This window comes from Pseudorasbora parva, chromosome 2 (genome assembly GCF_024679245.1).
Source record: "Pseudorasbora parva isolate DD20220531a chromosome 2, ASM2467924v1, whole genome shotgun sequence".
NCBI lineage: Eukaryota > Metazoa > Chordata > Actinopteri > Cypriniformes > Gobionidae > Pseudorasbora > Pseudorasbora parva.
The window spans coordinates 37,240,721-37,256,847 of NC_090173.1; the positions used below are offsets into that span (position 1 = coordinate 37,240,721).

The 16,127-nt window shown below is 40.1% G+C and overlaps 2 protein-coding genes across 10 annotated transcripts in view; one reads left to right on the top strand and one right to left on the bottom strand.

The window, feature by feature from the left end:
• The first annotated feature begins 921 nt into the window (after window positions 1-921).
• On the top strand, window positions 922-8,160 carry gosr2 (golgi SNAP receptor complex member 2). The gene is made up of 6 exons (XM_067418818.1): window positions 922-1,102; window positions 1,584-1,648; window positions 4,731-4,839; window positions 5,856-5,988; window positions 6,100-6,240; window positions 7,514-8,160. The coding sequence occupies exons 1-6, from the start codon at window positions 1,074-1,076 to the stop codon at window positions 7,673-7,675; spliced, it is 639 nt and encodes a 212-aa protein (XP_067274919.1). The 5' UTR covers window positions 922-1,073; the 3' UTR covers window positions 7,676-8,160.
• A 1,554-nt stretch (window positions 8,161-9,714) lies between these two features.
• The window catches only part of gpatch8 (G patch domain containing 8), a 112,845-nt gene continuing 106,432 nt past the window's right edge, over window positions 9,715-16,127 (bottom strand). For all 9 annotated transcript variants that reach the window (XM_067418819.1, XM_067418824.1, XM_067418823.1 and 6 more), the window contains 3 exons: window positions 15,414-15,557; window positions 15,156-15,286; window positions 9,715-15,071 (listed from right to left, as the gene is read on the bottom strand). In XM_067418819.1, the coding sequence (XP_067274920.1) occupies window positions 11,105-15,071; window positions 15,156-15,286; window positions 15,414-15,557 (4,242 nt within the window). In that variant the 3' untranslated portion in view covers window positions 9,715-11,104. The remainder of the gene's footprint in view (window positions 15,072-15,155; window positions 15,287-15,413; window positions 15,558-16,127) is intronic.

Here is a 16,127-nt window from a genome sequence, read left to right on the forward strand (position 1 = left end):
GAGCTTTATAATTTTACAGGTATTATTTATGCTCTAACAGCAACATTACACACTAACTAAAGTTTGAAAGATGGAATCGCGAAGAACGGAACCTTTAAATGCCACGGCCTACCTGAGCATTGTTTCTGACCATGTCCATCCCTTTATGACCACCATGTACCCCTCCTCGGATGACTACTTCCAGCAGGATAATGCACCATGTCACAAAGCTTGAATCATTTCAAATTGGTTTCTTGAACATGACAATGAGTTCACTGTACTAAAATGGCCACACAGTCACCAGATCTCAACCCAATAGAGCATCTTTAGGATGTGGTGGAACATCCCTCAAATCTCCATCAACTGCAAGATGCTATCCTATCAATATGGGCCAACATTTCTAAAGAATGCTTTCAGCAACTTGTTGGATCAATGCCACGTAGAATTAAGGTAGTTCTGAAGACGAAAGAGGGTCAAACACAGTATTAGTATCCTAATAATCCTTTAGGTGAGCGTATTTACATACACACAAACACCATGTCCATAAGTTAAAGGTCTGGCACCTGCTATTTTACTGTACTGACTTAAATATGCAAGTCAGACTCGTGTACACCATCCAAGATCAAGAAGTTGAGAGGTGACCAGTTGCTTGTCCTAGGTTATAAAAAAGTTTACCTTCATCTCAGATCCCTATCTTTTTTACACGAGTTTAAGCGTAAAAATATCTTTGTTGCTGTTGTTACTTATCATTAACTGTTTTTATTTATTTAAATAAATACATAAAAATATATGTAAATATTTTAATATATGAAATTAAATTAAATGAAAAAGGAATACGCATGGTAACAGTTGGTGCTGTTCTCTCGTCTATCCGTTATTTTTTTATTTTTTTATTTCACAGCCTAGCAGTGTGTTTTTACAGTCAGGCGGATGAGAGGGCGCCCAAAAGAGGTCCTTTTTCTTGGTGACGTGTATACTAGATAGGGATATGTGAAACTAAACGAAACGGATAACAAAACATTGCATAACTTACGATTAGAGTCTCTTTTTTATTTTTACCGTGCTTTTGTTAGCTCCTTAAACAATCACTGAAGATGGAGATGCTTTACCATCAGACCAATAAGTGAGTTTGTTCATTCTGCTGATAATTTTGAAATAAATTGGCTGGCTTACTAGTCAGCTGAAATATTAAATGCGAACGTTTTCATCAGTTCGATATGTAACAAATAAAATGATCTTTGAAATCTATTTTATGGAAATGTGACAAGCTGCTTTGGTCTGACAGCATCTGTTAAACGAAGAAGATAATGTTGTTTTCTTGTAAATAATTAAAATATAGATTTCATTGGTTGATATATACTGCTTAGTGCTTTGGTCTGTCAACTGTTTAACGTTATTGTGCCATAAGTGACGTTAAACTATAAGGTAATGCAATAATAATATCGTCTGTTTGACAGCAGAGGCGTCACACTAGATAGCGGTAAAGTTACATCCTTATGAACTTGAAGTCCCCTACTTCTAAAAACAGCGAATTATGACTTTAATAATGTACAATGTGTTTAACCCTATCTCTCTTCTCACACATCCGTGTCTTTCACTGCCAGACAAATTCAGGAGGTTCAGTCTCAGATGGGACGACTGGAGACAACAGACCGCCAGTCAGTCCACTGTAAGTTGTGTCTGTTTGTCTGTGTGTGGTTAAATAGCACAAATAAAGATCCTCAATCCCATAGAAACGTTAGGATACAAATAATACTCTTAAACATTATGATAGTCAGAGCTGGGGCAGTTTGATTTATGAATATGAATTTAAAGTGTACCCGCATACAGCATACTATTAATCAAACTATTTTTGTGACTAAAAAACACAAATATTTTAAGATATTATAAACATTAACATGCTTTGAAAATTCATTTGAATTATAAATCTGGACATGACAAAGTATATACCAGGTGTTGTATATAGGCCATACCAGACACAGGTAATTATTGAACCAGAATGTCAATATTGTAACACTATATTGACTGTAAAAAATGTTGGTCTACTCAATTTTTAATATAATGAGACAACGATTTTTTGAAAATTATTTAGCATCTTCCTACTCTGAGCTGTATGACGGTCCTGCACTCAGAAATTAGTTGTTTCTGTTTCCATTCCCATAACGATGCCCATTTTTTCACTGATATTTAATCACTACATAAATTCACATCTTTATTCTCATGCAACATATTAAAGAAATAAGAAAGCACACCAGGTAACACCAGTCCCAATCAGCAGCTGTCCTCGGCCTTGTTTACACCTGCATACCAATTAACATTGAACTCTAACATTTTTTAAATGTTAAATGTGTTTTCAATGACCTCTTCATGTGATTTCAGTAATCATTTTGCAAAAATGTATGGACCCCATTCACGTCAGTATTTTCCACTTGTGATCAGATAACCTAGATGTGAAACCACATGTAAACCAGGTCCTTTCAGCAGCAGGCAGAGTCATTTTGGTGCCACTGACCAGCTGATTGTTCTGTAGAGGTGGAGCTCATGCAGAGAGCCAGGCTGGTGCCACTGCAGGAAGGACAGGGAGGAGTGATGGGGTGGGGGGCATAAAGAATGGATGCTGGATAGGATGGCAAAAAGTGTGGAGTGGTGTAGTTTGTGTGTGTGCTTGATGTTGTGTTGTGGCTCTGTGTGAGTCTGAATAAGATAACCGTCTCCTACCCATACTTATGACATCATATGACATGTCATAGGCGGGAAGGATGCGTAACATATGCGTACGTTTGTCTGTGTGAGAGCGACTGTGAGATTGCAGTGTCTCAGTGGGTGGGGGTCAGGGCAAACTGCCTGTGTGATAACATTTTCCCACCAGTCTGTGGTTCTCTTCAAGGAAGCTGCACTCAGTCCCAGTCTGTGGAATCAATGCTCGATTCCATCTTTACCTGTTACTTATTTTAACTCAGTGCAACTTAGCGCTACATTTTCATGTATTTAACCTTGTGTAATTTAAAGTGGCAAATTTTAGCTTTGTGTTTAAAAAAATATATATATAATTTTAATATCTGGCATTTATCGTTCAGACATAATACCTATCAGTACTGGCCAGAATTTCAATATTTGTACATGATCAGGCATAACATTATGAGGTGAAATGAATAAAACTAATTATCTCTTCATCATAGCACCTGTTAGTAGGTGGTATATGTTAGGCAGCAAGTGAACATTTTGTCCTCAAAAGTGATATGTTAGAAGCAGGAAAACTGGGCAAGCATAAGGATTTGAGCGAGTTTGGACAGATGACTGAGTCAGAGCATCTTCAAAACTGCAGCTCTTGTGGGGTGTTCCCAGTCTGCAGTGGTCAGTATCTACCAAAAGTGGTCCAAGGAAGAACAGAGGTGAACTGGTGACAGGGTCAAGGGCCAAGACTCACTGATATAGGTAGGGAGTGAAGGCTGGCCTGTGTGGCCAGATCAAACAGATGAGCTACTGTTGATCAAATTTCTCAAGAAGTTAATGCTGGTTCTAATAGAAAAGTTTCAGAATACAGAGGGCATTACCTTTTTTTTTTTTGCCTATGGGGCTGCATAGCCACAGACCAGTCAGTGTGCCCAGGCTGACCCCTGTCCATTGCTGAAAGCGCCAACAGTGGCCTGGTCTGAGGAATCATGTTTTCTTTTACATCACGTAGATGACCGTGTGCGTCACTTACCTGGAGAACACATGAAACCAGGATGCACTATGGGAAGAAGGCAAGCTGGCGGAGGCAGTGTGATGCTTTGGGAAATGTTCTGCTGGGGAACCTTGGGTCCTACCATCCATGCGGATGTTTATTTGACACACACCACCTACCTAAGCATTGCTGCAGACCATATACACCATTTCATGGAAACGGTTCCCTTGTGGTTGTGGCCTCTTTGAGCAGGATAATGTGCCCTGCCACAAAGCAAAAAGGGTTCAGGAATGGATTAAAGAGCACAATAAAATGCTTGAGGTGTTAACTTGGCCTGCAAAAGGTGTACTAACTCAATATTAGGATTTCATGCATATATACACCGATCAGGCGTAACTGTGTGTGTGTGTGTGTGTGTGTGTGTGTGTGTGTGTGTGTGTGTGTGTGCGTGTGTGTATATATGTATGTATGTATGTATATATATATATATATATATATATATATATATATATATATATATATATATATATATATATATAATATAATATAATATAATATAAAATCTCGTGTGTGTGTTAACTAAGGATGCAGAAATATTTAAATTCTGGCCAATAGTGATAATTATGTTTTGTCATATATTAGAAATGATTAAAATTGAATTCAGCAAGCATGTATTAAAATGTATGTAAAGTGACATTTAGACTCTTACTATGTTACAAAAGTTTTTATTTCAACTAGTCAAGATTTTAATTCCAGATTTTCTATTTAAACTTTCTGTTCATCAAAAAAAGTCTACAAAATCTTTTCTACAAAATTAAACAGCACAACAGTTTAACACAGATGATGATAATACATTTTTATTGAGGGGGAAATAGAATGATTTCTAAAGAATCATGTGACTCTGAAGACTGGCGTAATTATCCTTTGCCATTACAGGTTATTTTAGTAAAGATATTTAAAATAAATCACGGTTGGTGAGCATACAACCCCCAACTTAAATGATAACGTATATGAAATACTTTGGGATGAACTTGATATGATTCTTATTTGTGTTCTTAACTTTTCTGCTGCTTGTTTCTTGCAGTACTTGAGAATGAACTTCAAGCCAGAATTGATCAGATCTTTAATCAGCTGGAGCGACTCGAGATACTAGCCAGTAAAGAGCCGCCAAACCGTCGCCAAAATGCAAAACTGTGAGTAAAATATCCAATTATATTTGATAAAATATCCAATCCAATTCTTAAATCCAGTCCTCATCTTGACCAGAGGTTGGCTTCTAGAGAATAGACAACTAGAGCAAAATATCCTTCCAGTCAGAAGATTAAATTAGATTCCAATTTGATCTATAATCATTAACCAGCCAAGCATGTGAATAAGTGGAAGCTGGACTGTTGAGTGTTGGATAGATGACTACCTCAATGTTGTAGGTTCAAAGATCAGGAGATTCATTAGCTACTGCAATCGGTCATGAGAAGGCAAGTTGCTCTGGTAGGACAGACCCTGTAGAAAAATACATAATGTAAGTTGCTTTGAATAAGAAAGCCACTCTGACGGCCAAATGAAGGATAATATGATGTGATGTGATGTGCGCCCCGTGGCAGTGGAATCCAGTGAAACATTACGTCTGCAGTCACGTCGTCACCAACATTCCTGTCGTGTGTGGCAAAGCCTGGCTAAAGCACTGCACAAACACACCTGAGGCCAACACACCTGTTACACTAAAAAAAAACACTGAATATCACACAGACACTTCCCGAAGAGTGCCAGCATGACTGTGTGTGTGCGCATGAACTCAAACACACAACACGGAAACAAGAATTTTCGCACAAATCACAATCCAGGTTAATTTTGGTAAACTGGTATAACAATGGGAATCCTAGCTTCAACACTTCTGTAATTTAAAGGGGTACTTCAGTGAACCCTTCAGTAACCCTTTAAGTGATGTTAGACCATAATACATATGTTTTTCTGTATTTGGTCAAAACAGCTGAACAATAAGGTTTTTGTCAGCCCAGTGGTTCAACATTAGAACCCTAAGTGCTATAAATAAAATGTGAAAAGTTTAATTTGTCATTCATTTTTAGCTGTTAATGAAAGCAAAAGCTCTTTCTACTTAAATGAGCACGCACCCTAAACCTATTGCATCACCAGACAATCCCTGCGGGCTGCTGTGCGGTCCAAAAGACACCTTGTGTTTTTCTATCTGTAGGCGTGTTGATCAGTTGAAGTATGATGTGCAGCATCTTCAGACAGCCCTGAGGAACTTCCAGCACAGACGTTACGCTCGCGAGGCTCAGGAGAGAGAAAGAGAGGAGCTCTTGAGCCGAAGCTTCACAACAAACGTCAGTAGACCACACACATTCTCCTGTGTAGATTTTTAACTGTTTCACTATCACTCCTCATACATCACGTACATATAAAGAAGGCATGATTTTGACAGTCTTTTTGTGTAGGATGCAGACACCTCCATCCCAATTGATGAAACCCTGCAGTTTAGTAGCAGTCTACAAAACGCTCACAGAGGAATGGACGACCTTCTAGGCTCCGGCTCCAGCATCCTTAACGGCCTGAGAGACCAGAGGAGTACGCTTAAGGTCTGTGTGAGACAGAATGCAGGGCGGATTTCATTTGAGACCAGGAAGGGGCATTTTTTCATCCTCTTATCAGGGTGTTTCTAAACATTTCAAATAATACTTGACTGATTGTTGATAAAATGCAGATGGCTAATATAACGGTTTAATGATAGCCGAATGAAATGAACACAAGATTGAGGGAAAATTTTTAGATCTATTGATCCATTTAGCATGTTTTACGTTAGGGGTTTGAGGCAGGGATATTTTACCATTATTGATATACTATTACATTAGTTATTCATATATTTAAATAGTGTTTTAGTAATTTTGTTGATTTGTCATTATTTCAGTTTCTTTAGTACTTCAACGCATTTAATTTCCATTATTGGTCAAATTTCCTTTAAGTGTTTCATCTAATATTTATTATATTATTATTTCAGTGCAGGGTTCCTACACAGTTTGGAAAAATAGTTGTTTCCAGACTAATGCCCCTATTTAGTTTTCTTTTTAGTTTTAATTAAGAATTAATAATAAATGTATCATACAAGCAGAGTGCTTTAATGGAAAAATGTAGTGACTGATTAGGGATTGTGAAACGCGCATTAATTCAAGGCACACATTTTCATTACACAAAACCGTTACCAGAAGCGAGACTCTTTTGAACTTCACTAAATGAATGTGCATGTGGCACTCAAACCAGGAACAGAGGCAGGAGCAAACAACCTGAATCAGACTGTATTTTGCAATTTGGTGATCGTGCAACGTCCAACCACATTTACAGTATCACACCGATGTTTCTGAGGTGATATGCAGGTTATAAAGCGTGTTATCATGTAAGCACATTATCTCTTCGAGAAAACCAAGGAAACATTTTACAGATACTATATACCAAAAGTAATGCTGAAAATTATAATATATGAACCATTTATGTTCCGTATTGTCTTAAATTTGAGTCTGAAAAAGTATGGAATTTTGAATTGTGTAGGAATTCTATCAATGAATGAAAATGTTTTAGTTCACAATAACAACACTGGTCTGAGGTCATGCCTGCACATATAGACGCTGACTGTGTTTCCAGGGAGGAGTGTGTACTCTTCCTGAAGCTCCTCTGATTATCACCGAGCGTGAGAGACCGTCTCTGACTGTGGTTTTGGGGAAATGGGAGGGGGATGGGTGATGTGTACCTCAGATATTTTCCTGAGTGAATGAATGTTTCTGTTGCTCACTGTGTTAAAACATTATTCAGAAAACGACAGATTTTTGATAACATCTTGCACCTTTTTCTTTTTTTCAGGGTACCCATAAAAAGATGTTGGATGTCGCAAACATGTTGGGTTTGTCGAACACAGTCATGCGTTTGATTGAGAAGCGAGCAACGCAGGACAAATTCATCATGATGGCTGGAATGCTGGCTACTTGCTTTGTCATGTTCCTGGTGGTTAAATATCTTAGCTGAACTTTCCCAGCTTTAGCCGACCTTGCTCCAGTGGCTCATTCCGGTTTTCATGGCACATGCATCACATCTATGAAAATTGCAGAGGTGTGCTGAAGGAAATCACACAGCTGCTTCTTTGTCAATCTCATCTTCACTAATCTTTTGTGTCTTCTTTCTTCATCTACTGTATTTTGAAAGACATCAAACCTTTTCATAACTTTCTGCTCAGCTGACTCTCAAATAAGCAGTTTAAACATGTGTCTCTGCTGAAAAGATCAGTCCTCCTGTGGCTCAGTTTGGCTGAAGTGTCAGAGCAAAAATGCTTTTAAAATGGTTAGAGAATTGGTCTGTTATTTTGCTCTTCATCGCCATCTTCTGGAGAACAAACCAAAATGTTCGGTTATTCAATAGCGTGTTGGTTTTGTACTGTATTATTCCTAACACTTCAAACCTGTAAATACAGATTCTTGGACATTTTTGTGCAATAAACTCATCGCCCAAATACATCCAGCTGCCCTGAAATGTATAACCTGGATCTAAGCAGGAGCCACTGCCCCCGGCAAACAGGAAATGAGACGTCTTATTGGACATCTGCAGCATGGATCTTGACGCTTTGTGTGCGCACATTCACACATGCTCAGGACCCCAGAAGCATAATCCTCAACAATGTTCTCCTGCAACAGTAATGCATTATTTATGTTTTTCCACTGTTGCTGAAATTCATGTGCTGTTGACAAAGAGGAAAAATCATGTGACATTAGTTCCTAATATAGACTTAATTGTTACAGGTAATTTTGATCATTTGTTTATAATAATGCTCAGTAATTATGCTTTGCAGTGGGTGAAAGTTAGATAAAAATGACCTTAAAGTAGAAAAAAAAAGTCACCCGTTGTTCTTTTCCACTATAGTAACAAATTCCAATTCAAGGTCAAGAGTTAGAAAGAATATATGTAACAAATTTACAACCGTTAATGCTTGTATTTCATCAAACATATTTTAAGGTATTCAAATACTGCATCTGTAATCTGATAAGCAGGCAGCACTTGGAATTAAAAGATCTTGATATGTAACAGAATATTAAATAATTCATCTATGATTCCTGGTGAAAACTTTGCAACAAAACTTGACTTCCTTGAGAGCTAAAGCCAAACTAAGGCCAGTGAAGTACATCCAACAGTGCCATCTAGTGTTTGAATTAAAAAAACTTCAGTGGGGTGATGAGGCCTATTTGGTCAAACCCCTAGTAGTAAATATATATATATATATATATATATATATATATATATATCTCTATATCTATCTCTCTCTCTATATATATATACACCTATATACCTAAAATCTACCAACAATAAAGATAAGAGGTAATTTATATGCTTTAAAAATATGGATTTTTTAAAACTTGCTGAAAGTGCTTGTTCCACAGTAAGGTGTACAAAAATAGTTTGAGCACCTTTAGAACACAATTTGAAATGCCTTAGTTTGTTTGGCTAGTAAAGCTGACAATACGTTATTAATCAGTAACTTGCAATAGAAACTTTCTTAGTGGGTCAGGATACGCATAGGCTACTTTTATTGTCATATGACTGGCTAAACAAAGACTATTATCAGGTTATGTTAACGTACATGCATATTTTTTTATTCCCCTGAATGAAGTCAAATTCAGGCACAAATGACCTCGCAATTTGTCTCACTTGTTGCCATTTTCTGATGGCTTGCAGCTGGTTTTGCCCTTCCTGGGGTTTGCCACAAAACAGCGAGAAACATGTCATGGTGGTTTGCAAAACAAATAGCCTGATGTTAAAGTGCTATTTTATTTATTTTTATTTCTATATCTTCCTATTTTTTTAGTGCAAACGTCATGCCCTGCTAATGTTCAAAAGGTTTTGTTTTTTTTGGAATGTTATAAGCTGAAATCTTAAAGCAAAATTATGCAGCTGTAGTACAAGACCGTAAATGATGGTTTGTTTTAGGGAAAAAATTATTCTTTGAAAAAAGGGTTTAGTACCATTTCATATAAACATGGATTAAATCATAATAATCACACCTGTACACCAGAATAACAAGTCAAAGTTTTTATTTGCTGATGCGTCAAGGAGGAATTAAAAAAAGCTAACATCATTGCTGCCATTTACAGTACGTCACCAAAGGTTTCGCCACATTCTGTTATTCCTCCACTGTCCAAACACACTCCTAACCTCTGTAGTACCAGCCCTGATCATGTTTACATAAATGTTTTCCCCCCATTTTTAATTTCATTTTTTTTAATTAGCATTTTAAATGGGTGTTACAAACCTTTATTTTACAGTTTCACTACGTTAACTTTATTTACATTTAACTAATTGTACAGAAAGAAAACATTTTCCAAAAGCAAATAATTTAAAATCAAATAGAAAATAAAATTATTGCAGAATACTACAATCATACAGTTGTTACAAGATGCAAAAACAGCATCTTAATGTACATTTTTCAGTGCAATGTTTCACAATTTCAATAAGGGATGGAAACCTTCAAATCCCAAAGTTTAACTTGTTATAGTTTCAACTGCCTGTGACAATATAAAAACTTGACATCGACATGTGTGATGTCTTTTTTTATCCACTATTTTCAGATTATTTATATTGATTTACAACCAATCAGCAAAAATAGCTTAACACTGTTCAGTGCTGAGTATGGCTTTTATTTTAATCATCTTGTTCATGTTTTGTGATACCCTTTGATCAGAGTATAGTACAATGGTTTTTGATAATTGGTACGAGCTGAAAATTACCAAATATTATGATAATCCTACAGCAAACCAATTGTCAGTTTATCACAGCCTGTTTTTTTTTAATAGCAGGCTTAAATGTGCATCTTTGCATATTCATTCAATGAGTTCATTCATAAACTCTGCAACTTTCATCAATGCTTAGTACACAGAAAAACAAGTCTCCAAAAGTGACCCTTAAAGACCACCGGTTATTAACTGTATACAACCACGCTTAAAGCCCACAACAAAGATCTTGATTATGGCTTCAGCAAGCGAGCTTCTGCATACAAGAAACACATCAGAAAAATAAACAAATTTGACATACCATACTTAATGATACAATATACCAGAAGTGGTCTCCTAGTTGTAAGATCAATGTCTTGGCCTATAAACCAACTCGTACTCCTTGTGGGAGAAATATATATATATATATATATGATGTTACATATCTCAACCAACCAACCTACCTACCTACCTAGCTCCTGGTTCAGGAGATACAATATCATAACATTACAATCACAAAAGGCAGACAAGATCATTTTCTGTCCTCCATTTAAATGCACTCCTAAACAGGCCTGTTGAAGTCATCCTTAGGTAGCAGAGGACAAAGGAGGACTATGGGTCGGCCAGACTGTGCCACTCATTAGCTATAACTCTTCAGCCTTACACGCTGCTTGCCAGCTCTTCGGGAGAAGCCAGATTTTCAGGAGCCATGGTTTGGTGGGTGCTGAAGGTCCTGCCCTGAGAAGATAGGATGCAGAAGTGGGTGTAACTGTAGGGCAGCTGCTGCCGCAGCAGAGGCTGGCCGAGGGGCAAAAAGTGTTGGGTAGAGAGCAGCATGGGGGAAGTGGTGTAGAGCAAGAGGGGTGTGATGAAGGGCAGAGGCTGGTATAATATGTATAGGCTGGCCTGAAAGGAAGGCAGTGTGGTGTGCTGGAATCAGGCCAGTGTGTCCTAAAGAGTGGCCCAAAGAATGGCCCAAAGAATGGCCCAGTGGTGACAAGGAGATAGGAGTTAGATGATGTTGAGGTATGTGGTGCACCTGGGCTAGCTGGGCATGTGCAGGGTGGGGATGATGTTGGGTATGGGGATGAAGGCCCATGGCTGCAGCGTGGTGCTGCAGGATGGCGTGCTGCACTGTTGTAATAGAGGTAGCAGAAGCTGCAGAAACTGTGGGTTGCTGGATGTGAATAGGCTGCAGTGCAGCTGGTGGTGGCGGCGGTGCAGGGGCAAGGTTAGCCGCTGCTGCCAAGTTAGCTGCTGCTGCAGCAGCTGCAGCTGAGGGGAAGTTCTTCACCTGCTTGGCCAACAGTTGCTGTTGAATGTGCTGTTGAGCTGCTTGTTGCAACTTGCTGTATTTCTCCATTTCCTCTGGGGTAAAGGTGATTGGTTGACTTTCTAAAGGTGCAAGACCATCCTCTTCAGCTTCCATGCCCATGTCCCCATCCTCCATTGTTGGAGGGGGGTAACCAGGGTAGGCGTGCATAGAAGGCTGCGGTCCCATTTCGGGCCCCATTATATGCCCGTCCAACATTGGGTTACTAGGGTCTTGTCTTGAATCACCTTGGTATTGAGACATAATCATCGCTGGATCCTGCTCATATTGTGGCTGAGACTCGTGAAGGGATGGAGGGTCTAAGGGTGGATGTCTGGTCTCTTCGGTCACAGCAGCATTTGATACAGCCTCTTCTAATTGCTGCTTCTGTTGCTGTTGCTGTTGCTGTTGTTGAACTGGTGGCTGAGGTGGAGGAGGAGGTGGGGGAAACTCACGAATGGGTTCTACTAGGATCACTTCATTACTATCAGAATTTTTCCCGTGTTCAGACTTTTCACCCTCAGTTGAACGTGTAAAAGAAAGTAATGGTGGCTTCTTTCCTGCTTGGAGCTTTCCAAAAAGAGACAACATACTTTTGCTTCCAAGGGCAGGAGGGAGCTTGGGCCCAAAGTATCCCTGTGGTGGATCCTTGATCTTGGTGCCTGCCTTAGTGCCAGTACCAGATTCATCCCCTCCTTTTCTAGATTGGATTTTTTCCAAGAGTTGTCGAGCTGTGAATGAATTTCGATGTTCTGCAGCACCTCCACCCTCCTTTGAGGAAGCTCCACCACCTCTAGTTCCTTGTGCTGATGAAGAGTTACTGTTTCGGGTTTGTGTGCGGGAAGACCTAGGAGACTGGGAGCGGTAGATTCGTGATCGATTGAAATCCCGTCGCCGTGTTGAGCTGTCAGATCGCCGGCTGTGACCATGTCGATGTGGAGAGCCCTTGGTGGAGATAGATGAACGACTGGCAGAGCTACGACTGCGACTGTAGCTGCTGCGTCTGTAGGAACGGGCACTGCTGCTCCTACTACTACGACTGGAGCTGCGACTACTGCTCCGTTGGTGTCTCCGCCGATGATGTTTCCTGCGGCTGTGTGAGCGTGAACGTGAACGTGAGTCTTCCTCTGAAGATGATGAGGAGTAATGCCGCCTGTGAGATCGCCCACTGTCACGCCTCTCATAGTCGGAGTCTGAGGAGGGTATTCTTGATCTGTGGCGATGTTTTTCATCACTGTAGTCACTGTAACTGTCTGAGTAGCTACGGCTACGACGACTGTAAGCACTGCTCCTTGCTGAGGAACGTTCAGAGCTACTTGAGTAGGATCGACTGTGTGACTTATCACCTCTGTGGCGTCTATGCTTATGGTCTCCTCGACGTGAAGACCTACTACGTGATCGTCCAGAATCATCACTGCAGTGTCTGCGCTGCTCACGTGGTGGTGTGGAGCGACGGCGAGCTGGTCGAGAACGTTGAGAGGATGATCCACCATCCTCCTCACTGTCACTGCTTGGAGGTCGACCTCCACTTAAGCTCTTTTGGGCTGAGGCAGAGCAGGATGCAGCAGGAGTGCTGGTGTCCGATTTAAGACGTTTAGTACCATTATGTTCCTCTCTAGAGCTAGGCTTTTCTGCACTGCTTTCCTCAACTCCAGACAACTGAGACATTTTATGGGACCGTTTTCTTTTTCCTCCCTCAAGGGACACGCTTACTCCTGATGACTGAGCAGCGGATACTCCATCCTTCTCATCCTTGTCTTTCTCCTTTTCCTTACTGCCACCTCCCTCTGCTTCAATTTCACCAGTGCCACGTGGTTTATTTTTGCTTTTCTTTTTTTTATGTTTCTTCTTTTTTTTTGTTTTCTCTCCAGGTGTCTCATTCTCTAATTCCCCCTCTACTGCTGCTTTTTCTTTACGCTTGGAATGCTTGCTTGACTTCTTGTGCTTCTTCTTCTTTTTCTTTTTCTTAGACTCTGCAGATACATCTTCATTACTTTGTAATTTCTGCTCATTGTTCTCACTCTCAGCACCCACTTTTAACAATGATTGTTCTTTTTGAACAGTACTGGGTCCTGCAACCACTGTAGTAGTGCAAGTCTCTCCACTAGTGTCAGGAGTGCTGTCTGTGTTTTCAGGCTTAGACCCCTCTAGTCCATCATTGCAAACTGCCTTGGCAGGTTTGCTGTTTTTGCTTGCCCAGTTTCCTTTGTTTCTTGAAAGTTTGAAGTCAAAGTAAAGAGGATTACAACTGAAGGAGAGAGATGGCTGCGCCTTAGTAAATTCCAACAATTCAGAAGGCCATTGCAAGGTAGTGATTTCATCTTTACTTAGCACAGGAAAGAAAGGCCCAGTTGGCATGCGGGGACCCGTGTCTGGAGACTCTGATATCCCTTGTTTGGTATCAGCTGGCTGGTGCGAGCTAACAATTACTGCTGTATCACTTTGCACTGCAGCTGCACTACCTGATTCCTTAGGTGATTCTTCCACTGTTTTCACTTTAGCTGATGTAGGAGAGGGATTTGTGTTTTGTGCCTGTGTAGGTTCCTTATCAGTGTCTTTTTCAGAGGTGCAGCTGCTGACTTGCTCTCCAACGTTACCTGCTGCTGCTTTCTCATCTTTAGCTCTACCCTCATCCTCCTCCTTGCTATCACACTGGTCTGTAGCCTTCATGAAAAGCAGAAACTGGAAATGGGGCTTGACCCGACAATGTGCAGGAGGTACATAATGGTAATACTGTGGCTCCTGTCCAGAGTAACCTTCTTCCTTTTTCATCATCATCTTCAGTTTGTTCAAAGTGGAGGCCAGGCCTCCTCCATCATCTGGTTGTGACTGCTCTTCTTCACCCTCACCACCTCCTCCAGCTCCTCCTCCGCCACCGCTGCTGCCTCCTCCTCCTCCTCCTCCTCCTCCTCCTACTACTACACAACCACCACCACCTCCAGCTTGTGGGATATCAGTGGTAGATGCCACACTTGCGTCCTCTCCTACAGTCTTTTCTCCTCCCTCTTCCTGACCTTCTTCTCCTTCCACTGTGTCTTCACCAGGGTCTACAAAGAAAGCTGCAGCTGTCTCAAGTTTGACTGGGGCTTTCTTAGCAAAAGAGAAGGAGACACTGACTTTGGGAGCCTGTGAACCTCCAGAGGGTGTTGGAGAAGAACTAGTCTTGTTAAACCCAAAGCTGATGGTAGGGCCTGTTCTAGGGGAGCCTTGACCACTAACACTACATATTCCCTTATCTTCAATAGTTTCGGTGTTGGTATCGACCGTCATAGGCACACCATCCATGGAGTCTTCCCCCTTTTCTCCATCTACTGCCACTGTGGTGGTTTTAAACATAGGGCCACTACCAGGGACACTGCAAAGTAAATTAAAGAATGAGACCCTGTACTACGACTGGCAAAAAAAAAAAAAAGACAAGACAAGACGACTTTTTACTTACTGGTCTTGCTGTTTCCTCTGTTCGGCCAGCTCATGAAGCCGCCGCAGCATCCTCTCCTGTTTTCTGCAATCCTTTTTGGAACGAGAAGACACATTCCGAGCATACTCTCTCTGCTTCAGCTCCTTCAGTCTCTGTAGGATTAGTCAGAGAGGAATAATAATTTACCAAAAGTGTTACAAGCTGCAGCTACACATCTGAAAAATATTTTTTGAATGTGAAGAAAATTATACCATGTTGGCCAATGTGAATTTCTCCTACCTGCTTGTGAGCATGATCATAGGAGTTGATGTGATTGTCAAACTCCTGATGTTTCTGGTATTGCTTATCACACAGTTCACAGTAGAAGTTGGCCCTCAGTTCCTCTAGAGCTTTGGCAATGGCTTTTTCCTTCTCCGCATAATCCTACATATACAGAACAACATATAATGAAACTTTAATGGAATTAGGTTGATTAGGTTGTGGTGTGGACAACTGGTTTGTATAGGCAACTTTTGGCATTTTAGAGAAAGTTATATGAACATCTTAATGTACTGTACATGTAGGATAGTTTGTCAGTAAAGACATCAAGTTTATGTGAAAGATTAACTTATTCATTATAAGTATATTAGCATGCTTATAACTACAAATGGCCTTAGAGAGAGAGAGAGAGAGACATTCCACTTAGGTTACCCACAGCTATGCTCTATGTTTTTATGTTTGTTTGTTTGTATGTATGTGGTTGAGCTCCAGTGGAACAAGATAAGCTTTTTATTCTTCCAGGGTTAGTGACTGTGACAAATTGATCTCAAACATTCACAGAATTTTAACTAGATAAGACTTGCCTTTAATCTATGACAAATGAGGGAACTAGGAAGAACTGTAAGTAGGGATGCATCAAAAGGAAAATTCTGGTCTGAAATCAAAAATTCTGGATGCACTTGGCCGAAACCAAAAATGACTTAAAATTATTATTTTCTTATTTAAAGTTTTTTT

Coding starts and splice junctions, on each gene's coding strand:
- gosr2 (XM_067418818.1), top strand. CDS start 1,074: ATGGAGATGCTTTACCATCAGACCAATAA. Junction 4,840..5,855: donor CGTCGCCAAAATGCAAAACT/GTGAGTAAAATA, acceptor TTCTATCTGTAG/GCGTGTTGATCAGTTGAAGT. Junction 5,989..6,099: donor GCCGAAGCTTCACAACAAAC/GTCAGTAGACCA, acceptor CTTTTTGTGTAG/GATGCAGACACCTCCATCCC.